The sequence below is a fragment of the Falco naumanni genome, chromosome 7, assembly GCF_017639655.2.
Source record: "Falco naumanni isolate bFalNau1 chromosome 7, bFalNau1.pat, whole genome shotgun sequence".
Lineage (NCBI taxonomy): Eukaryota > Metazoa > Chordata > Aves > Falconiformes > Falconidae > Falco > Falco naumanni.
Window position 1 is genome coordinate 23,542,228 of NC_054060.1, and position 27,616 is coordinate 23,569,843.

The 27,616-nt window shown below is 37.9% G+C and overlaps 1 protein-coding gene across 6 annotated transcripts in view; it reads right to left on the bottom strand.

Moving 5' to 3' along the window:
• The window catches only part of SCAPER (S-phase cyclin A associated protein in the ER), a 165,958-nt gene that overhangs the window by 42,895 nt on the left and 95,447 nt on the right, over positions 1–27,616 (bottom strand). For all 6 annotated transcript variants that reach the window (XM_040600067.1, XM_040600061.1, XM_040600063.1 and 3 more), the window contains 2 exons: positions 12,808–12,923; positions 4,598–4,721 (listed from right to left, as the gene is read on the bottom strand). In XM_040600067.1, coding sequence (XP_040456001.1) covers positions 4,598–4,721; positions 12,808–12,923 — 240 coding nt within the window. The remainder of the gene's footprint in view (positions 1–4,597; positions 4,722–12,807; positions 12,924–27,616) is intronic.

The window sequence follows — 27,616 nt, forward strand, 5'->3', positions numbered from 1 at the left end:
TGTTAAGCCATTCAGCAGAGAATTCCTTGTGCAGGGATTCCCTTGCTTGTGCGGAGCTGCCATAAGCTCTTCAGCTCTGCCCACCACCCAGGACTTAATCCTGCAAGATGCTGAACAATATGGCCCAAATCCAGTAAAGCACTTAGGCACACATTTAATATAGCTGCAAACGCTACTCCACTCTGGCTCATGTCACCAGAAGTACCTCTGCATATCACAGCACATTTTTTCTCAGTGCTAACAAAAAAACTTCCCAACAAACAATTTACAGTTGGCTACTTAGAGCTGTCACTGAAAACTCATTTATATTTTTGTCTCAGAAAAAGCATAATCCTTCACAGCCATGAAGAGTTTTAAATACAGAGCTGCTAAACCCGCATGGGAAGTCTTCAGACCCATCGAAGCACCCAACTGCTGTTCATTTGGTCACTTACGCTGTATTCTTCTCCCATCCGCAGTGGCAGTTTTGTGCTTTTTGCATGTGTAAGTCATTTGGCTTGCCTCAAAAACACTCTAAAAAAATATGTATTTTCAAAATATTATCTATAGGATGTCAGAGTTGCTACGTGGCAGCTAAAGAAATGGAAATGGCCCAGGCAGTCTATAGGCTTAAGATGGTGCAGAAAGGTTTAAACTCTCCACTCCTAAACACTTCAATATGTCATGACTTTTCTTACCACAGCCCTATCTTTAAGATTTACTACAGGATTAACATACTGGCTGCCTACCGGAGTAAATAAACAAACCAGAAGTTTTTGGTCTTTTAAAAGTTACATTATTAAAAAGAAAGAAAAATACATGAAATTTCTGCGCTTTTTTTTTTTTTTTACACTGACAACACTGACCGAATTGCCTTAGAAATGATCTGATGCACAGAGCTGACATCTAACTGAGGTACTTCCTTGTGCCAGCCTTGACACTTCTGGGTGCTGGTCCTCAGGTCTTCAACGAGAACTGAAACCAGAGGGAGAGCTTTAGATCTCTTAGTGACCGAGAAGGTAGAAACTCTCCACAGTCTCGTTATTAGGGGCTGGAAGTACTGTCAGTGCCACAACAGCACAACGCTGGGGAGACAGAATGTAACTTCACATGTTTTTATGTTCACTAATGATCTACTTTAGGGGGTTCAGATGTTACACACTCAAAGATTGCCTTAAGAAAAACTCCAGTAATTTGGTTGTGGTTTAACCCCAGCCAGCAACTAAGCACCACCCAGCAGCCACTAGCTCACTCCCCCCGTGGTGGAACTGGGGGAGATAACTGGAAGGGTAAAAGTGAGAAAACTCGTGGTTTAAGAACAATTTAATAAATGAAATATGATAACAATAATAATGATGATGACGTAAGGAAAAGGCAAATAACAGGAAGAGAGAAATAAAACCCCAGACAGTTTGCTCGCCACCACCCTACCGATGCCCAGCCAGTCCCTCAGCAGCGGCCCCCCACCAACCTCCCCCTCGTATTACTGCTGAGCACGACCACGACATCAACATCGTCATCGTACGGTGTGGCACAGCCCTTGGGCCAGCTGGGGTCAGTGTCCCCTGCCGGCCCCCTGTGCACCCCCCACCTGCTGGCTGCTGGGGTGGGAAAAGGAGCAGAAGGCCTTGGCGCTGTGTTATGTATCTACCTAAAGGAGTAATAAAAACAATCTGATTCTAGCCTTTTGCAATTAATCTTAAGCAGAAAGAAAGAGTCTAAAGATTTTATTGCATGTGCAGGGTACTAGCAGGAACGCACATGAACAGAATTCCACGACTCTATGAAGTGCACAGCAAAAATGTCTCAGTGTCTAATTCACAATGAGTATTGATTTGCACTGTGCTTTAACTGGTAACAGCAGGTATGCTATGATGGAAAAGATCTGAATAAATGAACAAAATCTTCTAAGGAGTTTTACTGGACAAGGTGGTCTTGTCCAGCTTGTTATTCTCAAAAGCTTTTTGAAATGTCACTTCCATCTATCTGAGAACGTATAGTTCAAAACCAAACTGTCATTCTCATTGTGAAATCATGAAAGGACAGATATCCAAGAAACACTCCCAACCCCCAACCTGTTTACTAAATGAAAAATTATTTACAAATGCAGGCACAGATATTTACAGTTTATATCTACGTTTTTTCCAGTTATCTTCACGGAACAGTGTATGATGGCTGTCTAAAAAAAAACCAAACCCAAAACTATCCTTACACACTCACAGCTCTGCTTCACGTATACTTCTCTCAGTGTGAAACCTTCCAAAATATACAATCAAAAAAGTTCTCATTATTTTGCAACTGTCTTCTGGGTACAGTAGACAAAGAAGAGCAGAGAGCTCAGTCTGTAGATAAATGAAGTTACAGCTCGAGCACAAGACCTGCATGGATGTAGTTGGGAAGGTTTGATCCATTAACCACTGAAATCAGGAAACACACTACTACTGACCTCAACAGCCATCAACTTTGTGTCACCTGAGCCAAGGAGGCTAAGAAAGGTAAAATGGCAAGTAGCCTACAGAAGGTTTTCTACCAGTCTGTTTAGGTATTAGATAAAAGGAGGTCTAAACAGGACACTTCTAACAACCAACCTGGGTGGCTGGATGTCACAAAATGGTAAGAAATACAGTCCGTTTGTTATTCTACCATTTCCCGTTGGTATCCCAGCTTTCGTCAGAGAAAAAATAGTTTTGGTTTTTTTATAATTCCTTAAGTAATATTTTGAGGAGGAAAATGTTACACATGAATAAAGAAAAGTAAGTATTTTATCATCAATGAGAAGTCACTGGTTTAAATTTTATTCTTTAAAAATATATAGCTCTGCATTTTAGCAACACTGAAGCTGACATTGCATTCTACTGATGAATAAAACCAAAACTAAAACCACATTAAATTGGTTGGAAGTAATGTCCATACTAGCTGTATTCAAGGATATATTTAAAGGTTTCTCAAAACTGAATTCTTTCTGTTTGTATTCAGCAAATATTGGCATACTTGTTAAACAATTAGTTAAAACCTTGCAAATATACATTCCATTTACTACTTTTGGGTATTACCTCGGGCTTTTTTTCCAACAATAAGTGGAAATACACACATTGCAGGCAAAGGCAACATCATCCAATCTCATCAAACTAGGAATACTGGAGGCAGGTAAATTGTTCGGAAGGGTGTCTTTTAATATTTTGGTATTTAGAGCTGGATCCATTTAAAAAAAAAGTGCTCTCCATTTGTCCAAATGTTTTTTTGTGAAAAAGAAAAATTCAAACTTGATCTGGTTTATTATATTTTCAAGAGAGAAAAATCAGGGTCAGAAACGCACCACCATTTATTTTTTTATACTTAAATATGTATTTCACGGAACTATGAAGATATGCTGGTGCAAGGGCTAATTTTGTCTGAAGAGAACATAAGAGGCTTTATGCATAGGGGAAAAAAAAAAGTCCACTGTGGATCACGGGGAACACTAAGCTTTAATTACAGTTTTGCTGCAATTCAAGGGTAGTGTTTGGCAAGGGACTGAAACCGGCTCTACGTGTAGTGTATTTTCTTGTGCAGTATCTGTGCTCTCTAGGTGGCCAACATCTCCTAAGATGTACCCTCTGTATTTCTTCAGGAGAAGCGTAGGTCATTTGCACAGTGCTACTCCCAGAAAAGGGAAGGTGTCTGGCATCAGAATGAATCCTGTCACTTGTGAAGTGCTGAAGGATTTCGCCTCTTGTGTAACGAGCGCGCACCCCTGCTCTGGCTGGCCCTGCTGCGAGCAGCAGCGCTGTGGCTGGCCCAGCACAGAAACACACCTTTCACTGAGCGCGGTGGATCTAATACCTGGAATCCTCTTGGAAAGATTTGGTGAAAAACAATGAGCTGGCACCTACTTAGAGGAGAATGCACAGGTTGCACTGGGGTTTTCTTTGTGTCAAGGACCTTCGGACCATCTTTTTAAAGTGTTCATCAACAGTCCTATGGCTTGTTGATTCTAACAGTGTCATTTAAATTATTTAAAGTATGTACATAACTTTTCAATTAACAAACTGCTTGGCTCATGAAAATACATACACACAATTTATAAGTAGAAAACCAAGACTAAATATCTTATGATGAGCAGGTCACTATGAATTAAAAATGAGTTTTCAAATAAAATATTTAATGACATTTCAAATTAAATGAAACATTGGAAAATTAAAACTTTCAGAGTTAAAAAGTCCTGCTACTGAAGCACTTCAGCAAATCAAACCACACTAACGTATCGACCTGACATACTCCTGATCCTGACACACGTAAGAATCAAACACACATGGATAACTCATAATATTCTGTATTTTAAGTATTACTATAGGGTAAATTAAAGAAGACGACCTCAGAAAGAATTAAAGACAGAACACTGTCCACTCACTAAAGTTCCTGGTACGTATGCTTTTGCAGAGTTTATTAGCAGAAGCAAGTATATCCCTTTGTATAGAAGTACAGCAGATACAGTTAACAAATACATACAATAAAAGAATCTTATTATTTGGAGGCTTTATTCACATGTATCTCCTGGTGTTCTTATACTCTAAATACTCTAATTAATGTTTATGACGCATGTAAAATTTTTTTAATTATAAAAAGGTATTTTACATACCGTAAATTGGTGTATCAACAGGTCCATTAGAAATGTGATCCTATTACTAAAAAGAACATAGGTGCAGTTTTCTGTGCAATTACTGCAGGTGAGGCTGTACGCATTTAATGTATTGCAGAGTGACCTAAAAAATCAGAAGGAAAGAAAAAGAAAAGGAAGAATTTTATTTTTTTCTTCAGTAAATTAAAAGCAACTAAATGGAAGCACATCACCAAACCTTCAGCAACTCACATCCATCTTCTCAAATTTGGGATTCCAAACAGACCTAAAAATTTACATGAAATCAACGAAATAATTAATAACTTCCAAAACAGTGAAGCCATACTTATTTAAGTCATGCACTGCATGGCTACTGGACTCCTCCATATTCTAAATGTGTAACACAACTTACACAGAGTATCAGTTAATTTCATAATCTGGATATGTAATATTATTTTCTTGTGGCTTACAGCTATATCACACAAGTAATTTGGGTATGAGGTTCCTTTCCTAGCGCAACCTTCAAGAAAAAACACCCCCTGTATGAAGTCATTAACAGCAATTCACAGTACACCAGGACCAGCTCTAGAGGGAGGCTGTTGTGTAGCGCCTGTGAACTACTAACACAGGGAACAGAGAGAACTGAGTAGCTTGCACCAAGCCAGCAAAACTGAGCAGGTGGAATTCCTATCCAGAAACTTCTCCTGACATACTGTGAACCACTGCTGTACAGAGCCTTTAAGCGCTGGTATGAAACTACAATGGCATCAACTGACCTACAACCTATGGCTGGCACGAGGAGGTAACACGTTTGCAATGGTAAGAACAGAAAGTCATAAGCACGGCAAGTCAGCGAAAGCTCCAGATGTACAAAACATGCCCAACCATTCTCTGCATCACGTGCAGTCATTTCTATCTGCTCCAATTGAAGTGTTCTTCTCAAAACAGAACTTGCAGGGAAGCTGGGACCAGTCCTACAGAATATACTCACAGAGAAGATAAATCTGAGCACAGATAATACTATTTCAGAACCAACACAAAATTCATTTCTTGAACTTTGCCTACTACAAAAGCTATCACTGTTAACTATACAAATATGCACACAGACACACAACACAAACATATCGAAAACATACACAATAATAAAGATGGCTGGATCTTCAAATTGTTTGTCTGAAGTAAACCAAAAGGGAAAGAACTCTTACTTTGTTGTTGTTATTTTTTTAATGTGAAAAAATGTGACTAAGTTCAAATAAGCTCCACAGAAGAAAATAAATCGTGAGCACTGTCAAAAGGTCAAAGAAAAGTGGGACTGCAACAAACAAGTTATCATCCAGAAATCATCAAAGCTGGTATTTAATATACAAGCTGCAGACTAATTCAACACAAAGAGAGAGTTGAGTTTTACGCTTTATTTTTCTCCTAGAATATTTTTTTAAACAACAAAGTTATTTACATAATAAGGAAGGCTGCTTTACTGATTGCTGTATTCATTCCTGTGGCATCTGATTACTTAGCACGGCTCCCCAGAGTTGAAATGGAAACATCTTATACACATATATGGTACTTCTCAAGCCAAGAAAAGCTGGAAATGCTCTGAGGCCAGAAAATTCAAGAGTAAAATTTTTTTTCATTTGCATTTCTGGATGTCTTTTCTTCAGCTGGAGAAGTAATTCTGAATTTTATGAAGAAGCGCTACCTTGCTTGGTTTGATCTGTAAGAACATAATAACATTCTGAGTATCACCATTTACCAGTCATATTAATTTTACTGTACTGGTAATGAATTTTACTCTACTGCCTAATTAAATCCATTTCAATTTGCAGTTCATATGATATTAAAACAGTATTAAATCATCATTTATTGATCAAAGACAGGTTAATTTTCACCTATTTTACCTAATTTTTACCCTACAAGGACAATACCTATACAAAATTCATGTGACATGCTTCATGTGTGTTTTTTAAAACCTGCCTTGCAACAGGATTCCCTTTTCTTACCCTGACTAAAGGTATTTATTTCACTTTCCTCAGTAATTCTGCAAAAACTTTTCATGAGGAACCTGCTTTTACTTTTCATGCAAGATTACTCCCCTGTGTGCGTGTGTTTACGGGGGGGGGGGGGGGGGGGGGGGGGGGGGGCAGCATGGGGGGGGAGAGATGAAACTGTATTAGTAGTTTCTATTTTCACTTGAGAAGAAGATGCTTTAAATCAGCATCTGTCATTTTATCAGCTATTCTGAAATAAAGATTAATTCTATTTAATTATAAACATTATAATTTACCCAAAACGTCAAACACAAATTTGTTAGGTTAATGCATAATTTTGACAGCATTTCAGAGTTTCTGAGGTGATTTAGTTAATTCACTGCAATAATGTGTTTTGATATATGGGATTCCTCATTCCTAAGAGATTCATTTATTTTACATTTGAAAACACAGAAACTTCCCACTTTATATATAGAACAAATTTCACTGTAATAATGCATCATGCTTTTTTATTTCCCAGCTGAATCTCCTGTCAGAAAAAGTACTTGCGTTTTCAGAGACTCAAATAATGAATTTGAAAAGGTGGTGTAGGCAAATGGATGTCAAATTAATTTTTCACAACAATAAAGAGGGTTCTTTTAATTGATAACATAAGCTTGCTAACTACAGTTCGTCTAAATACATCCTAATCATGGCACGCTCTGAACTATGATTCGGTTCCACAATTCTTTTTTAATTCAAAATTGGAAGTGTCAGCACAGAAGTCGTCCCCAGGTGGTTTGCAGTGTTAAATGGCAGATTAAAGACAGCACAACTAATTTCTTTACTTTAATCTTATTAAGGAAACGACAGCTGTCAACTGTCACCATTTCTGCACAAGGCCTCTGAGACAAGCGCACTGCTGCAAATGTCAAGCCAGAACTTTATTTAACCATCAGCTAAACTCTGTGGGATGAAAAGCACAATACATTTCTCATCATCTTTTTTTCTCTGCTGGAAGTTCTAACTGCTATTAATTCCAAAACTTTTATCTCCAGACACATCAAAATCAATCGAAATAGTGAACTATGAGCCTCACATAAAGCAGCTGTTTATCGATTACTGATGTTGCTCTAAACTTTGTATCACACCCGCAAATCAGCTTTAAAGCTATGTTAGACAGCGTGTATACTCAAACCGCACAGTAAGTCTGCCCTCTGATGTAAGGCTTTCCTCTGGAGTAAATCCAATTATAAAAACACTCATTATGGTACACAAACTTTGATCCAAAAAAGAAATCCATCTTTAAACTAGACAAAAATATGTATCTGTATGTTATATTTATTTTACATGACTACACAGAAATAGGAAGAGGATTCATTTTAATCAACATTTTCAAGCTAGATCTCAACAGTTTATATGTATGTACACGGTTTTCTTTTATGCCAGCACATCTTCCCTTTCCTCAATTTGCCTGATATAAACAAGTTGACAAACTGTTACTTTTATTTAAAATACGGGGGCAGCAACAGCTCCAGCCACACAAAACTAACCCACCATAGCGCACCAGGGTATACAGGTAAGAACTCCAACTTTTGCTTTATAAAAATCAGGGAATCATCAACATATAACAGTTAACCCGTTTCAAGCGTAAAGCTTTTTCACAATACTTTCAACTTCTGAAGATCATAAATTAATATAATGTGATTATCAATGAAGAAAATAACGCGGGAATCTTGATTTGGTAGTAAAGCAATACACACCTAAACATTATCAAGTTTAGGATGTGCTAATTCAGCAGTGAACTGCCCATTTTTAACCAGTTTGAATATTACGCAGCATTCTGACGGGAAAAAAGTTTTTAGTAATGGCATTTAAAAGCTGAGCTGAGAAGAAATGGGAGGTGACCTACTACTGAAAAATGGTGCACAGAATGGCTGTAGGGTGGAATGGTTCAAGAGCCACCACAGTAAGAATATGGATTGAAACAACAACAACAACAATTGATTTTTAGGTAAAAATACCAATTTTACCTCTCGAAGACTACACAGGCCTTTATACTTCACTCACAGGGCCCATTACACAATCAGGAACCCTCAAAGACTCATAATCAATTACTATTTTGTCTGTGGTTTACATTATTTAAGGATATCCATTTAAAAAATGAGCCCCAGCTGAAGTCTAGTCTCAATTAATAGAGAGAAGACAAAACTGGACATCGATTCTCCTTAAGACACTTCCAAAACCAAATCAGTCTCATTCTGAAATGTTACTGTATTTATGAATAAACTATTTGATGACAAGTGACAAACAACCAATTTACCCCAACATTTACAGGTGTGATAGCATTTGAAAAGTCTTCTACAGAATTCTCCAGTCCCTAGCTTATCAACTGTTTCACTGCAAGATCTGGCTCTCAAACCTACAGTTCTGTGACATTTCACCGAGCTCAATTCAACAATAAAATTTGTTCCTATATTGCATGGGAAGGCAACACTGCTCAAGAATATCTTGAGCTCTGAGAGCCTGAAATCCAGCTCTGAGACAGACAGACATACATCATGAAAAGAGACAGATGCTGCAGGTTTCAGATGTTGACCTTGCACAGTGGACATCTGCTTTACAGTTTCTTTATGTCCTTCTACAAACTGCTGGTTTTCAATGAATGTTTCTCTAGAGGGACTACTAACCCTCAGAAGAAAACAAGAAAGCTTGTTTTGTACTTTACATAAAAAAATGTGTGAGCAATCTTACAGAACTGCATGAACACTAACAGCGTAGCTTAAGAAATGCATGCTCACCAAACCAACTAAAAATCACAAAGAACAAGCTGTAAAACCAGTTCTCAGCTCAAATTAGTTCTAACTGAAAAAAATAATTTGTATCAATACCACCCATAATATTATGCAGGCACTGTTTTCTCCTTTTTATGTATATAATTATGGTTCCGGGTTTTTCACCCTGGTAATACTTGCTTTAAATAAATTATACAAAATATTGTATGAACAGAGAAGATACATTATAATAAAACTGACTTTAATCATGTCTTAACTTGTAACAAAAGTCCTCCATTGTTCCTTACACAACAACTGCTAATTTCTATTTAAAAATGCTGGTCACCCAAGGAACTCAAAGTATTTCACAAATGTTAATTAAACAAACCCTACAAGCCTTATTTGTTAGCAGATCTGTTACAATTTTCAAGGCCAGTAACATGTCATGGCACAAAGGGGCTAAACGAGTTGCCCATAGCAAATATGCAATGCAACACAGGGGATGAGATGCATCTTCTGGTCTCGAGTCAACACATTGTTTCGCTGCACAGCTCCCACTTCCTTTTCAGCAGAAGCATAAGAAAAATACCGTGAGACTCCGAAGCCTCTCAAAATTCTGCTGAGTATGTCTTATTTTGTGGAGAACTGAACAAATTCAGACAAATTGCAAAACGCTGCTTTAGGAAATAACACGGCTGGACACTAATTTGTATGTTAACACCAGTAATAAAACTTGCTATAATACACTGCTTTCTCTTTTCCTTTTTCAGTGATTTATTTAAAGGGGAGAAAAACTGCTCCAGCACCAAATATATCATCTGTCTCAAACGTCACATCTTTTTCACAGCGTTTGCCATCCTGCTGGGCTAACTACCAATCTGGAAGTAGTACAAAACAACAGGCATATTGTTAAATCTTCTGACAATAAAGCTTTATCTTGTAGACATGGGATTAAAGTTCTGAGCTGCACCATACTGCCAGGATTTTGGAGAAAGAGAGATGTAGATAATAGCCCATGTAATCTCCTCACCTACTTGTAAACAGCTTATCCTCATCACAAAACAACAAATTTCCAATTTAAGATGAGTACAAATGGTTAAACACTGCAAGAGCACACAAACAATCTTAAGTACAGTAGTGTCCTTTAGCAAAGCACATTTGGCTATGGGAAGACTGGAGGGCAATTAATGAGAGGTCTTAATTCAACTTCTTTCCGCAGGCCTCTGCTTTGTCTTTAAACAGAGAAATCTGCTGCTTCGCTAGATTGAAATTTTAAAAGTCAGGATGTTAGTTCTATTTGCACAAAAGAAAGAAAAGTAATTTCAAACTCATTTCAAAAATCACATGAGAAGAAATGTTACACAAATATTCTTCCTCATTTAAAGAACTAAAAATATTCTAGGATTATTCTTTGGTTTTGAAACACTCTCAAACATTCTGTATTTAAAGCAACACATTAGAAGAATTTCTTAGCTACTTCAGTGAGACCGTACTAATACGCATTAACATGGTTTCTGTAAACTAGCCATGTTTGTGGCTGTTTCAAAGTGCTCTCAGAAAGTCCCACCCTCTGGAACTACTGCTTGCTCTAGACAGCTGAACTGCAGATTCTGCACAAAGTATTCTCTCTATCAGAAAGAAGACCACAGAAGTAGCAACAGAGGAGGCTCTGCATCACACACAGCAACATCAAGTCCACTGTGACGCTTCCAGCAGACTCTAGACCCTCTAAGATAGGCTCAAGCAGAAAAAAACTGTAAGAGCAGTTAGCTTTAGAAAGCAAGATCCTGTGTTAAATGACATGCAACCTGATGTATAACTTCCAAACAACCATACTTTCAGATTCCTATGAACTGGAGAACGCAATTTGCTGTAAAGTTGAACGAAACGCTGTATTTCAGTAGTGGAGCCAAGTTCTTCAAGTAGATTTTTTTAACATGCAAGGCTGTCACATTAGTTTACATTAATCTCTTTTCTGCCTTGATATTTCTTTTGGAAACACAGATAGTTGAAAACTTGTGTTAATAAAACAACATTTAAAGACTTTTTCAAAGACTTAGAAACTCTTTTTATAGTTCAGTCATGAATAGGTTCAGGAATCTGAGAAACCAGTTATACTGGTCTGAAATAGGTGTGAGAGACAGCAGCTGTCACAGAGAGGAGAACCTCTGATAAATCGCCTTGGATGTTTTTTCTGTTATACAAACGTAGTTGACATGAGGCTTTATTTACCAGCACACAAATTCCTTTGAGAACTAATCCATCCTCATACTGTCTAACAAACTTAAAACAAAATGTTTTCAGTAACATAAAGACAATATTCTCAAACCTGCTCAACAAAGGATGCCAAAGTGAGACTATACCTAAAATGAAAGAACAAAAATTGAAGATGTATAAAAGATGCACATTCTAAAACTTTAAAGCTAAATTTAAGCTAAGTTTTATGTGGCCACTAACTGCAGTCCTTTCCCTTGCAAAGTTTATCCCACATTGACGAGGATAACTCAGAATTAGAGCCTCTGCAAATTAACGAGTCCAAAGGCTGCTGCTGAGCTGCTCACCATAGGACCAATTCAAGACTGTTCATCAGTGGAGCTGGCTGGATTTGCAGCAGGTGTGTTCTGCAGGACTTAGTGGGAAGGTAGGAATTCTATTCTCTTGGAAGAGCAAAGTTAAGACACTAAAAGCACGCTTTTTCCTTGGTGTTCTTCCCTTGCACTTCACACCTGTCCCGTAACATATTAACAGACAGTTTTAATCCCAACCCTCACAAGGTAGTGCTTAAAATCCAATTATTACAATATTAAATTATATCTACAAACAAATGATGACAATGGTACACCACAGGTTATCATGGGCTTGGTTCCTCTTGTACTAAAAGCATGCCTAGCTCTGCTCTGGAAGCACATATGTGCTTTTGAATGGTTAAAAGGGTAAAAAACATGCTTTTGAGTTATCAGTTTTTGCAGACATGCTGTTTAGTCACCTTTTTTTAGGGATTAGACATTTAAACCCTTCCATTGTTAAGTGCTATAAAGAGGAATTCCTCTAATCCACAAGAATTTTGATTTACCTGTTTGTAGAAGCCTGTTCAGCTAGCAGTATCTTACAACTCTTTCATTTTAAAAGCAGTAAGACTCCACTGAATTACAACCCTTTAAAAAAATTCCCCACTTCCCACTAGAGATCTTTACAGACTAACTTTAAAGGTATGTGTCTCCTCTTCTGTTTAATATAGTTCTCCCTTTTCTCACTTTGTACAATTAGGCATGCCAAAACATATCATAGCTGGAAATAAAATCACCAAGTTAGAAAACCAGAGGTTGAGTGGAAATATCTTTCACCTTCAATGGCAGTGTAGGGTACGGCAGGATTTTTTTTTCTTTGAAGTTCAATACTTGACTATGAGAAGAATAATCAGTGAAGAAGCAGACGTGAAATAAATATTCTGGTGATTCTAAGTGGCAAATGAAGGACTGATCATACTTACTTAAAAGGAATCCGTGAAACCGCATTCGGATTGGTGGGAGAAGTCACCGCCTGAAGAACATTTTCAAGAGCAGTCAGTCCTCCTGCAGCCCGAAATGCTATCTGATCCGCTGTGTTCTAGGTAAACACAAACACAGAGGAGAACCAACAGAAATTAAAGAAATTTCTACATAAAAGATAGGCCTGGTAGACAATTGTCCTGAGTTTTGTCAACACAGAAAATCCTTAATATATATATTTATCACGTTGATCACTTGAAAAGAAGCACTTCACTGCCAGTGCACAGGGAAGAGTATTATTTAAGCAAAAGCTGAAATTCTCAGGTGCTTTTCCCCCAAAGATCATATATAAGTGTCAAATATCATAAAGCTAGGACAGTTGAATACCGTATTTTTGTAACGACATAGTTATAGGGATTTTAACAAAGTTAATCTTTATCTGTTGCTGTTATCTTTGAAGCTATACTTTATTGCTTTGTATACGATTTAAAGAACATAGACAATCTCTAGGTGGGTGCCTCCTGTTCTTTTATAAACTTTTTGGAAAAACGGCAACCTCCAGGCTAGTTCCCCGATTTGTCCATGGTATGCATAAAGCAGCTTAGGCAGATCACTTTAAAACATGAGTACCATCATTACGATGATGACACCTGCCTACTTATTTCACAGACTGTGGACCCTGTAAGTTAAGTTGCTGGTCTGGAAGGAAGCCTGACAGTGTCACCAGTCAGACGTCTTACTTTATCCTTAATCTTGGGAAGACAGAAATGTTGCCCGACAGATGCTGTTGAGGATCCAAGTTGTTTAGCTGTTCTGTCTTCTCACATTAATTGCTTGGAGTTTAAGAATCGGGTTAAAAATCTGGATGTGATTTTTGGTAGTGCTTCAGTTATGGGGAACTACAGAGGTGAAGCCTGAAAACGTCACCTAGATGACTGTAGTTTATCTCTTTAGCAGCTCCAGCTTATTACCCCCCCAGTCCTTTGTATAATCCACTGCTTGCAGTTTGTTCAGAATGCAGCAGAACAGATGAATACTTCTAGCTTTGAGGTATGACATTCACATCCAGCTTGTTTTGTACTTGTTATGCTAAGTTGTTGGTTATAAATTGAAAGATTCAATTTACACTAGTCTTGTGTTCCTAGCTTTCTAGATTAGCTTCACTTTAATCTAGGTGTCCTCTTTGAGCTTCCATTTAGCAGAATTTTACATTTAAATACCATCTTACCATTATTCTTCCAGTTTGCAGATGACTGAGCTTTTGCTAGAGCAGATCCCGTATTTTAGAACTTACAACACATTATTCCTTCCCTGAAAAACTGGTTTTATCTCCCACTGTTTAAAACAAAGCAAGTAAGATCTTCTTCTTCCCTACTTTTCAGCTGCTGACTTTGTATTACTTTATTGGCACCTTGTACTTAATCATCTTGATCTTGTCAATGATAAGGATATTCCAGTTAGTAAGAAATAATCATTTTTTTCTCCCCCAATGCTGCAAGCACTTGGTATGTAGGAAGGAATGGGAACTGCTCTATAAATACAATCATTATTAGTCTGTAAAGAATGTATTATACTGTAACAGACCATATAACAGAACGCCCCCCTAGTGATTCTGGCAACTAAATCTTTCTTTGAACAATTAGAAATGTAACGGAGTGAGATATGATATGGTTTAGAAGGGAAATATTTTTTCCCTGTGAGAATTAGACATCAATAGGTAAACACAAAAGTATATTTCTTACATCTTTCTAAAATTATGCAGTGTTCTCTCCATTGTTTCTTCCAAGCAAGCATCTATATTCTATTTAAGCCCCAAGCTCCAGAAAAACTGTTCAAACAGAGAAGTCAGATATTCAAAAAGAAAACATTTCCACAATTAATATGAACTGCATGTAGATTTTTTTAGACAGCCAAAAGGTTAACTTCAAAAGAATAACTTGACTCGAACGGAAATCTGTGTGCCAATTCACCTAGCAGTTAAGATAATCAACCACTGATTTTCTACAGGCTAACTGATAAATATAATTTCTAGCAGTCAATTTTAGTCAGTTGTGTGCCTTAACTGAACAGTTAATGCTGAGCTTGGCTCATACACTCCTCTTTGACTTTCTCTTTGCTTCCAGCTAAGGAGACCAAGGGCCGGGGCTCTGCTCCAAGGTGGTACAGCCACCATGCCTGGGACAAACCTGCCGCACGCGCTGCCTGCCTGCCACGCTGCCACCAGCCTCCTGACAGAGCTGTAAGGAAAAGGCAGCCAAAGAGCAAAGCAACAGTCCCCCCCCAAGCAGACAGCACTACCCTGGCTTACGGCCCCAGTTCTCCAACCCTCTCCCCTTCCTCCCCTGCCCCACCAGTGCTGCAGAGTGGTTCAGCACCCTCAGACAAAGCCTGGGGCCTTTCCAATGGATCAACTTTCTCTCCACTTTAAAACTTCACGAGTGCAAAGAGAGATTTTGTTATTTCAAGTGTGCATTTTCCTTGGTAATCAACATACACGCGTAACCAGTACAGACGAATGTGCACGCGGGTTTCTGCATACGACTGGCAGGCTGGCACCACAGTGCAGGAATGAGAAAGACTTTTATGTGACACTGCTGATTTATTTGCTACAGTGTATTTGTTAGTGCTACTCTAGTTTTAAACGTGCCAAGCACTTCCCACTTCTCACTTTCCCTATTTCTCATGGGAGATTATGCCACAACCTATTAGCTCTGGTGGCGAAGAAGTCTTTCCTGTCATTTAGACCAAATATGCCCTTTCTCTATTTCATCCCATTACTCGGAGTTATATCTCATTTTATTGCACTCATTTTCTTTCTCCCCTTAGTAATTACTCCATTCTTGAAATCATACACTGTTACCGTTTTCCCACACAGCTTGCTTCTCAACTCTATATACTCATTAATGCTAACCCCATTCTTTGATTTTTTATGTTAACTTTTCTTGTCTGTGATTTTTTTCCAGAACTCCTCTTTTCTCCAAAATACCTAGTAATGAAGTATTAGGGAAGAAACTTCCCCCCTCCCTCCAAACCAGTCATCAAAGCCACACTGAACAAAGCTGCAATGTCTCCCTGTTCTGAGAGGAGATCTTCACATATCTATTTAAAATGAATACTAATCTTTTGAAGCTGTTTGATTTCGTACATGCTCTCCTTCCACTTCAATCTGGAGTATCACTTTTTTTACAGACAGACTTTCTTCAGGGTGCCTGTTTCACTTTTGTCTACACTTTGCTAAATTACAAGTGTACTTTGCAAAATACGTATTCACATTTTAAAGAACTTCCTTTACTACTACCATTTTGTATCAAGCAGAAGCAAGTTTGTAATTTCTCCTAGTTTTATATGATTTGGGATTATGTCCTATTAATTTCTTCTCTAGGTTACCCATAAAAATTACTTTGCATTTTGATGCTCTGCCATCAGGGGAAAAAATTCCTAACCACATGCATGGAATAGAGAGGGGGAAAACCTTCAATAAAAGGAAGAAACAAACAAGCAGCAAAGTTGGGAAAGACACACGAGCGCAGTATTTGTTCACCATGCATACAAAGATCTATAAAACTGCCACTCAGGGATTAGGAATAAACTACTTTTGGAATGATATTTAATATACTTATCTCCAAGGATTCTTTTAAGACTGAGAACTCCAAGAGCTTTTAACCCAATTATTGAAATACAATGTTGATTACCAAAGTAACTGCTGGTGTACCATGCTTGTGAATGACCTTGGTCACCATGCAAGTGTCCTGCCATCAGGAATTCCAGGTCCAGGCACAGCTCCTTGAGCTTGGCCTTGGGTCAGTGGGGGTCATGGGAACTGAAGGGAAAATATGCCCTATCCACAAAGGAGCAGAAGAGTCACTTGAACACCGCATTACTGATGTTTTCAGAGTGAATATTCTGTGACTGTGGTACTGGAAGAAACAGCAAAAGTAGGAATCATGCACAGGCAAGTCCCTCAGCTATCCACAGTACCAGACCTCATATTGATGAGCTGCGTATAAGGAGCGAACAGTGTAACATTTCCCCAGCATTGGAAAACATTGTCATTCTATCTCTTTAGTACAACAGCCAAATAATAACAAATTATTTAAAAATATGTCTGAAGTAATTCGTACTTGGGGTGATTTTCAAATTTTGAAGTATCTATATATATTCATCTGAAGAAACCTTTCTTAAAGCATAAACATATGGAAGCAGGCTATCTCATCCAATTTGTCTGTCATTTCAAAATCAACTTATAACCTTCAAAATATGATCCAAACTCACTTCATGTTCCGTAGCGCTAAAGGTTAACATTAGCCAATACGTAACGTGTAACATTAAAACATAACAGAAATTCAAAAGAAGTAGATCAAGGCATCTAAGTTATTCAAAGCCCTTACCCACATAATATTCTTATTGAAAGTGGTCCCCAAGTGAATCTGCATCAGAACGAAAGCCCCACTCAGGTAGCTATGACATTTACTCTGGTAGCACCCAAGGCACCGCGCATGAAAAATGACAGAAATCCCTATTTGAAAATAGCATAAACCAGTATGGCACATTTTTGCTGTTTGAAAGAACGCTCCAGACTTCTAACTTAGTCTCTCAAATTACTCAGCTAGGTGTTTATGAAATCCATTTCATAATTTCGCTGTAGAAACAGTTCTTTGAGTGGCTGCATATTTAGATTGGGAACATTATTCAACAGAGACTACTGATATAATGTGATTCAAGTTTCTTGAACAACAGAAAATATATAAACACCTGGTTTTCAAGCAGCGTGTAAAAATTTGACTTGCTTACACATTTTCAGAAATTCACAACTACTTCAAGTAACATTTTTAAATAATTTGATTTCTATGTACAAAAGGATTTCAAGGCTCTGAAGTTGCCTGGTCATGCAGGAGAGCAGGGATAAATGAACATGTAGGCAAAAATTATTATTACTGTCATTATGCATTTCTTAACAGGGAGAGGAGGCAGCATAAAAACCTTGGGGATGCCACCTAGATGTGTCTTAACCATTACAAAAACAGTAACAGTCTTCAGAACAGCAGATGTAGCACTCAAAACCAGTACATGAAAAGAGCCTTGTTTCCCTTATCCCTCTCAAGTCTATCATTGTGAAATACAGTGATCTTGTTTATACAGGAGGAAAGCCAACACAGCTGATATGACATTAAGTATGGATTCTTCATCTTTGGACCATTATGAACTTTTTATTTAGAGCACACAGCAATCAACTTCAGCAGAACAGTGCATGAATCAAGTAACTTCAGCAGACAGCATGTGTACACTAATGCATGTGTGGCAAATTACACAGAAATAACAATAAATTAAACAAATCATGCAACCATTTAATGGATTAATTACAAACTACACTTTTTAACAAACTTTTTAAAAAGGATTAATTTTAATTACAAGAATTAATTGAGAAAGCTCCCTGCACACTGGGCAAATGTGGCCAGCTTATTTACCTACCTGTTACAACACCTTAATGGATTTGAATTCCCCTTCTCCCTTCTCCTATGGCTTGAGTGACAACTGACTAATAGGATTACAGGCTCCGTTCCAATAATACAGCTCAGCCACATGCCAGCAAAAAATGACAGCCTAAACCTGAATTACATGGCCTGGGAATCCATCCAATTATTAACTAAAGTAACTGTTATTACCTAACCTAATCAAAGGAGAAGCAGCTGTTAATCTTTGGTGGCCTGCAGTGTAGTAGCGGTCAGACTGGATGAACTGTCTTTGTACTTGACTCCTCTACAGACAATAATTATGTCCTTTGTGATCAAGAAGGAAGGGCTTCCTAACCTTTCAGACAGAGGCAGCAGATGGGGAACAACTGTTTGTGTGTTCATTAACAAGATAGGGTGGATTTTATCAGGGTATGGCATCTGTGGCACCTTCAGAAGCACCACTTACCCAATGATAGAAGTATGTTTGGCAAATTTGAAAATTAGCAGGCTAAATAGAAAGTTCAAAATAATGTTTTCATCTCATTATCTGACATTTGGTACAGAAAAATACACAGAGCTAAAAAACCAGTGATTTGCACGTATGCCTCATCATACCTAACATGGTCAACAAAGAAATATGTGAAACAGCCGACAGACCTGTGCTGTTACTTTGCTGGGGCTTAACTAATTAAAGCGGCTGGATAATATAAACTGCATGCTTCTGAAATAAAACCAAATCAATGGAAAAAATCTCTGATTTATTTGTACAAGTCAGTGGGCAATACAAAGTAACATAGAGTGAAATAAAGTGAGCGTCATTAATAACAGCTTTTGGGTTCCAGGTACAACATTCCAGGACAGGAGTGAGGCCGAAACACAGGACATTTGGCAAACTGGAAGATTTGTAAAAAAGAAGATAGGAGGTCAGAGAAACCTGCCTCACCATGAGACACAACAGAAGTACAATTAAGTAGATGCTGGGGAGAGTAAAAATATGATGGGATGGAAGCATGGAAGTACCTGAATGGGAAGAAGATTTCTGATAATGCACAGTAACAGCTAGTATTTGGAAGCTGAAGCTGGATGAGTTCAGGTAAGAATAATTTTTTTTTTTTTAATGCCAAGATAAATTAATGATGAGCATAATATACTTAGGATATAGTCGACTCTCAATCACTTTAAGTTTTTAAATCAAACCTGATTATCTCCAAGAAAAATATGATCCCAGTTAAATCATGATTTATTAATTTGGTGCAACAGTTATTGGGTGAAATCCAATGTCCTGGACCAAAGTACTCACTTCCATACATTTCTCCTGTTAAAGTATTATTATTAGTTAATAAGTAGAGCAGAATCAGAAATAACACAGAGCTTTAAGAGCTGAAGTGATTTAATGTCAGCTTTACCATCTCTGTTCTATGTAACTTTAGCACCTCGCATTTTAACTATTCAAATCTTTTTGAACTAACGTAAAGTCCCTGGTGTAAACCCTCCCCCTAAGACAAACTTCCACAATTAATATTTTTATGTAATTAAAAAAACCCACACACACCCCAGTATTTTCCTTCATCAGCCAAAAGGACACTTTCTGCTAGTCCTGCCTACTATGTCCAACAAGGAGCTGATCTGGAAAGCCCGTCTGAACAAACCGCAGGCACTAAACTGCTCAGAAGAAATATTTCTGAATGGAACCCAAATAGTTTGAAACATTCTGATTCCTATTTCTGAAAGAACACACTGAACTTGCAAAACTCTATACTTGTTAAACTGTTTGCTGAAGGAAGAAAGAATAACTAATTAGTAAAACATAGTTGAAATCAGTCGTAGGAATTTTCTTCTTTCCTTTTATCTAGTGTTTGAAGATTTTATCTAAAATGCCAGGGGCTAAGAAATGCAGTTCAAAGCTGCCTTAGAAAAACAAACCTGACAACTGAATCCTGGGCTGGCTCCTCCCTTTTTTTTTTTCACCTCCCCCTTTAAATAAGCAAGTATATTTACATGTACATACAAACCACAGATACATTTGTGACTGTAGAAAATCTACGCTCTTTGATTAGTCCTCCAGACATAAAACTCTATATAGTGAAAATCACTGTAGAATATACCAAAATAACATTTTTTATTAAAATGATTTATTTTGTTTCCTGTAATACTACTCTCCAGTGAAATCAATATAATAATAATACCCCATTCCATCTGAAAATCTCAAACTGGTTTTCAAACGTGATTGACTTCACCCAGAATAGAGTTTCAAGCACTGAACGTCAATGGGAAACTAGTTTAGGATTAAAACATGAGCCAGAATTGGTTCAGTAGCATTTGCATACCATTGCAGGGAGGTATTCATTCACATTAAGGACATATTTACCATGTATTTGTATCAACACCCCCCTCACACATCGCTTACACGTTAAAGCACCTAAGATCTTTAGGTAATGCTGTGCAAGGCCGCAGAAAGGAGGCCTTGAGAAATGCTCCCTCGCACCTTAGCCCACAAAGCAAAGCGCGAATTCTGAAGCCTTAAAGATAAGGCAGCTCCTCTGTTTTCTGTGGGTGCAGGCCATACTGACTAGTCTCTGTGGCTTTGTCCAGGAGACGGAGGTTACCTAACATCTGAGGTGGTAGGCTGGTTAACGGACCTTATCTCGCAGAAGGTGTTCCACCCCCTGAGTTGACATTCAGTACTTGCACACTCCTTGTAGAGCTCAGCCTACAGCATCTAAGCCATTTGGATAACATTGTTTTTTCACTTTAATAGCTAAGGCATACTAACTGCAACTTCACATATATTTAGTATAAAGGAAGACAAAATACTGAACTACAACAAAAATAAAGCATGAAAAAGAAAGCCGTTTATATATCACTCAAATGCAACAAGAAAAAATACTGTCAAGCGACTTAAAATTGGTCCAGGCCTAGGGACAGTATCACTACTAAGAAACTGATTCTTAAGCCTGTCCTGCAAACACTAAGGGTCCCATGCTTATAAATTTAACTTACGCCTATGCACATTTTACACTTTATTCATCCTTCTGTTTCCAAAGTTCTGCCAAGCATGTAAGGTAAACCATACTGGCTAGGGCTCCTTACTGAATCACTATATACCTCACTGAATCAGATGAACCTTATTTACACGCTCTCCTTCCAAGTTCTGCAGTGTCTTTTCAGTTCAATTGTAAAATCACACAGAGGCACTCTATTAACACTTCTGTTGATAAAGACAGGACCCTCACAGTCTTGTTTGTGAAGTTCCAAGAGAGAGTGAAAGCCCTACAGGAAAGACAGGTAAACTAATTAATTCCATGTTATGTGTTTAGATGCTTTCACTCGTGCTAAATAGCATAGTGGGAAACAGCCAATATTGTCTGGTAAAATAAGAACTGTCCTTATAGTATCATGAAAGACAGCACTAAGCACTGCAGCACTCGTGCTTATTAAAAATAAATGTTTAGTCCATTTATAAATAACAGGGCATCTAGTAAGTGCATCAATTAAAGGAGGAAAGCAAGGATAAAGGTTTAAGTCTCTAATACCAGGAACAACCACTCCCAGATCTCCGTAGATGGCTCCATTAGTTAGGGTCAATCCGACTTTTTCTGAATAATCTCATAAACAGAAGTTCCAAACAAGTATATAAAAAGCACAGTTATGTGATCTTGTCCTGTTCTCTGTCAGCAGTTTATTGGACAAGAACTTGTCCAGTGAGTAGGAAACTTACAGATCTCTTGCAACGCTGAATCTTAAATCCTTTATGGCTGACATTTTGCTATTGAAACCCTTCAACCACCAGAAAGCAGACCTGATTTCTGCTGAACTTAAACTACGAAAACAAGTGCAATCAAGCAAAACTAAAGATAATAAAATTATGTGGAGGAAGACAGAGGGAGTGATGGTTGTTTAAAGCCCTGTAGTGCACTCAAGAGCACTTGAATTCTAAACATAGCTTTCACACTGATTGCCTTGGGTACTCTCTTGTAACCTCTTGGACTGTTTGCCCATTACCCCATCTACAGGACAGCAACAAAGGACTGCAGGGCAGATTAATAACGTGGGTTTTGTCAAGTACTGCAAACATGAGAACAGACAACAAAGACCTCTAGGTGATGTGTTCTCAAGTCAGAAGTGATGGTCTCAAATCAGATGTAGAATTTTTAAAATCCTTTCAAGAAAATATATGTACAGATATACCAACAGACTAAATGAAATAAAAACTTCCATTTCTTTAGAAACTGTAATAATCATTACGTTGTCATGACCTCTAAACTGGCACCTGCCCATCAGCAGAAAAGCGACTGCATAGGGCATTTTCTCATCACTGAGAAATCAGTGCCTGTACTTTAATGATATTAAAACATATTTCTTATCTTGTAAATGCTTAGTGAAGAAACTCTGTACACCTTGGAATGTATATATATCCATTATATCCATTCTGATATGATGTATTAGTTCTAAACTGATGTAGAAGGAAAAAAAAAGCCTGATATGACAGCAAAAAGCCACAAAAGAGTACAGAATAAGCACACTGCAAGTTACTATTTAGCTGCATCCCACAGAACCAGAAATCAACACAGCAGTCTTCAGCTACACTCATTATGCACAGTAAATTAATTTCCAAATAATCTTGGAATAAATACGCTGCAGACCTTACCTGTGAAATGAACTTGCCCTTTAATACCATTTCCAGCAAACAAGTTAAAAAATACTCTGTGGCTGACCTACAGTAACAAGTTCCTATTTACATATTCATCTCGAGAAAAAGGCTAATTCTCAGATTATAGAAATTCTGAGCAAACAAATTACTGATGACGTAAAGCTGCCTCATCCAACCTGCAACACACATCTGAGCTACTGACTTCCTCCTGGCAGTGCTGGGGAAAGGCTGTTTGGGTAGGAAATGCTGTCCCACGAGCTCCTCCCGTGTTTGGCCAGAGCCTGCTCTTTGAACTCACAGCCACAGTGCTGTTACCATCAAATCTGCTGCTGCCACTGATAGATCAGGTCATGCTTCTACTACCAGTAGCAGTTTGGACCATATGCAATTCAGATGGCAAATACAAGACAATATCCCATACTCCAGGCTTTGAACACTGCTGAACCTGCTTCAAACCAAGTTTTAGTGGCACTGTGTGCCACTGGCACTCAGCGCTGAACACGTATAAGTTAAAAATCCGTGATCTCCCAATTAAACGGTTTAAAACACTGACCTCGTTTTGAGGAGGGTTACTTACTTCTCAGATTTTCCATCAATTGTACTTGCTTTATCAGTTCCAGAGTTTATGCTCTGAACTCAGCTTCTACGCTTTCCTAAGAATAGCTAAAGGCTCAATCAACATGTGCAATAAAGGAAGCCTGAATACAGAATTCTATATGTTACCTTCTGTGTTAGCAAAACTATTAGATTTTTGGTGGTAAAATACAGAGGTCAAAGGGCCTGAATTCTAGTCTTAGCTGGCAAAACAGACTTACTGTTAAGTTCTGCAATTCCACACACTTCATAAAGTTTGCATTTTTACTTTAAATAATTTTTAAACTTTTAGAATTCAGCTTTACATTGGATTAATGACCTCTTGTCACATGACATCACTATAGCTCTCGACCTGGCTGCTGCAGGAGTATACAAAGTCGAAAAATTAATGGATGGATTAAAAAATTAATCCATTCTTTGTACAGAAATACAACATATGTTTAGCTAAAGTGAACCTTATAGTTTTAACTTCTGATTATCTACAAAAAAGTAAGAGAAGCAATTACTTCCATAAAGAACAAAGATGAAAGCAGAGTTAGGGCAGTATGTCAGAGTTTTATTTTTTTAACACTTTGGCCATGAAATGCCCTCTGCCCAATACAGAAGGTGGCTTTTGGGTGTAAACCAGCGCACTATGTATCAAAATCTTCACATGGCTAAGAGCCAAAAGACACATATCACATACATAAGGCAAAGGCAGTAGGTTACAACATGACAGTACCAATGGCTCCGCAGGGTCCCACTGCACCGTAGCAAGGGTGGAGGTGGAAAGGGTGCAGGACTGATGTGGCACTCGGGGGCCTTTGTTGGCTTGTTTTCAACCACAGCCATGAATCTGCTGTGCCAGCTGCTGCCAGGGGTCAGCCCTGCTGCTGGTCCTGCCACACTGCTGCCAACACAGCCTAGCTGAACTGCTGCTCAAGCACTAGCGACTGGCCACCTCCATCTGCACTACAGATTAGTATAAAATGTACACAGCACAAACAACACTGACTCATAAATACACCTATTAAACTGTGGGCACGTAGCTACTTTTTTTTTATTTTTTTAAATGGAATACTGTGCATGTGTGTATTTCTATTTTTTCCTATGGAACACCCTGTATGACTGCACATTTAAGTCTTGACAGGATATATACTGATTACCTATGTAAATACACTACCGTGCCAAAAGCAGGAGACATGCTGTTATAAGCAGGCTCAGCAGGGAAAAAAGCTGTGCAATTTCAAAGCATGTGAAGTGCCACGGAATTGGCTGACCCCGGTGTCAGAAAGATGAAGGCATGCTCCAACAGGAGTACTCAAACTGAACAAAACTGGGACCAACACACAGATCAACAATATTTTAAAGCCTGTTTTGAACACTGCCAGAACTAAACACAGGACTTTGAGAATTAACATGCGAATTAATTTAGCAGATAACACCTTTGGCCTTAGAGGTCATGCCAGTATGAATTAAATTAAAATCTTATGCAAGCATTTTTCTTCCAAAAAGAATATGTGACTTCTAAATAGCTTTATAACTTCTAAGGATTAAAAGGACATGCTGTTGCTTCTGCAAGTAGTGTCCTCTAGTGGAGAAAAGGGAGATGCTGAGTAAACAAGAAAACAGAAGTGGGCTGCATCGCAGAAATCACCTTGTCAAGGAAAATACAAACACATCTCAATCGTGAACACGCCTATAAAACTTCTGTATCTTGACCAAGCTTTTCACTACTATAATGCTTAAACATAAATGTTAATATAACTTTTTAAAGCTTCAGTCAGACTGAGAGATGGATCAGTTGTGAGCCTATATACAATAATTGGTTGTTTTAAATAACGCACATATAAGGTGCCTCTGGGTGTATGCATGTATATATATTTAAGACCACAAAATACAGACAACGTGGCTGTAATATGGATAAAGCCATTAGTCCATGACTTAGTAAATTCACTAAAAAAGTAATTTTCACTTTCATATATAATACCCTACGATACTTTTTCTGATATAGTAAGAGGGTGACAGATAAGCTGACACCTCCTGTGATTTCTTCAGCCTTCAGTGAATCAATGTATGAAGCTTTATGCTGGGTTTCTTCTAGAGAGGTAGTTTTCTTTAACAACCTGAACTAGTGACTGTAGCTTGGCTACAGAAGTGCTCTGCTACTGAAATGAGGAATCTATCCCATTCACAACTCCCAAACTCACCTATTATTGCCATCTTCTCTCCATCCCTCCCTTTTCCTACATAAAAGCCAACCAAAATAATGTTATGTGGAAAAATAATCACCACCGTTTGTTTTAGGACCACAAATTTTTGCTACCGTCTTATTCTCAGCTGACTTTCAATGCTCCAAATACAAGAATTATTAATTATGAAAAGATTGCTGAATCACTGCTCCACCTGCTAACACCCCTGCTTTCTTCAGAGATACTGATCATCCTTGCTTCTAGGGAGTCTAGCTGATTAAGAGAACTAAGTTATACTTGGACCAATTTTTTTTAGTCAAGATTTAGGTTTAAAATTTGCTGCTTCTAATTCACACTTGAGAGTTTTCTTCAATTATTAAATAATAAATCACAAACCTTACGCTATGGCCTGTGTGCTTTAAAGCTAGTCTGATTTTTCCAGTGACATAATCTAGCATAAACCACACTACCTACTTATGTCACACTTGCTTAGCCTTATGAATTCAACTTCCTTCAAAAGTTTGATATCAAATTACAGTATCTTGTCTAATACTCATTAAATGTAACAATGATTATGTGCAGCATTATCCAGTTAAAATATAATCAAGAGCAAGTTAAGGAAAGCCTAAAGATACATTATTGCCTTTCAGCTGGTCCAGAATTCTGGTCTTGAAAAATCAAATCCAGCCATTATATTCAGTCTCTTTGAACTCTCTCTTTGATGGCTACACTACTCTGCCACAGAAGAAACATGCAGCTACCTAGGTGCTTGAGCCAGCTTCACAAATACTTGCAGCACCAGAATTAAATGCGTCAGAGTTTGGGAATCGCAATTCCCACTGTATTCTCAAATATACTTAAATATGTAACCATATTGAGTATTTATAGCATGGAGCGTTTGCTTCTAAAATCTATTTAGTCTGTATGTACATGCCATATACATACTTATAGACACACACGATTTTACATGTCCATAGAAACTTTTGAAGACATTTCTCATGAACGGCAAAAGCTTACAAGTGTTCCATGTAACCCTGTTTTTGTTCCATGCCTTAGTTCTTAAAACAGTTTTTAATTTTGTTTTTTTTCAGTTTATGGTGATTCAGAGTTTGTATCGGGGGTGGGTGGTTGTGAATCTGGAGTAGCCAGCCTGGCAGTTCAGTGTGCCTTCCAAAAACTGGCCTATTAATCTTCACACTGGCTATGGTCAGCATACCCAGTGGGCCTGACAGTTTAGAGAATAAAATGTAAATTCCAGGCCTGACCGTGTTGTTAAAGCCAGCCATTTCTGACAGGCTTTACAATGGGATAAACACTGTCTGTCTACAGTCCCCATGTATTTGAAAGCTATGACAAACATTTTCCTGAAATGTAAATAACTGACATCACGACTGCTGAAGCAGGACACTGAAAAATCTATCTAAAAAATACAAAACCAAAAACATTGCCTGGCACAAACCAAACCATTAATGGTCACTGAGAGAGTACGTTTTAGAGGTCATAAGCATTGAGATCCTTTTTAAAAAGAAGTATTAAAAGACTGCAGTCAATTAATAGCTCAGATTCACACATTTTTTTAGTTACAAAATCACACTTTTTCTAACAAAGTATATTCTTCTCCCTGAAATGCTACTATTCTGAATTAGTAATAAAAGTAAGTATCTTGAAATGTAGCCTACTGCAAAGCAGCTACATAGACTTCATACATAGTATGAAGAGAGTTCCTAAGTAATTACAAGCGCCATGGCCCAATTTATTAAAAGTCTCCCCTTCTATTCTTCTGGTTCCATTTTACTTCCACATTTTAACAACTTAATTTGGGCACACTATTTTTCACTTGGATTTTCACAGCACCAAGAGCACCTGAAGGAGAGTAGGGACACAGCTATCCTCAAAACTGTACAAAATCGTAGTAAGTTTTACAAACATCAGAACCAGTGAA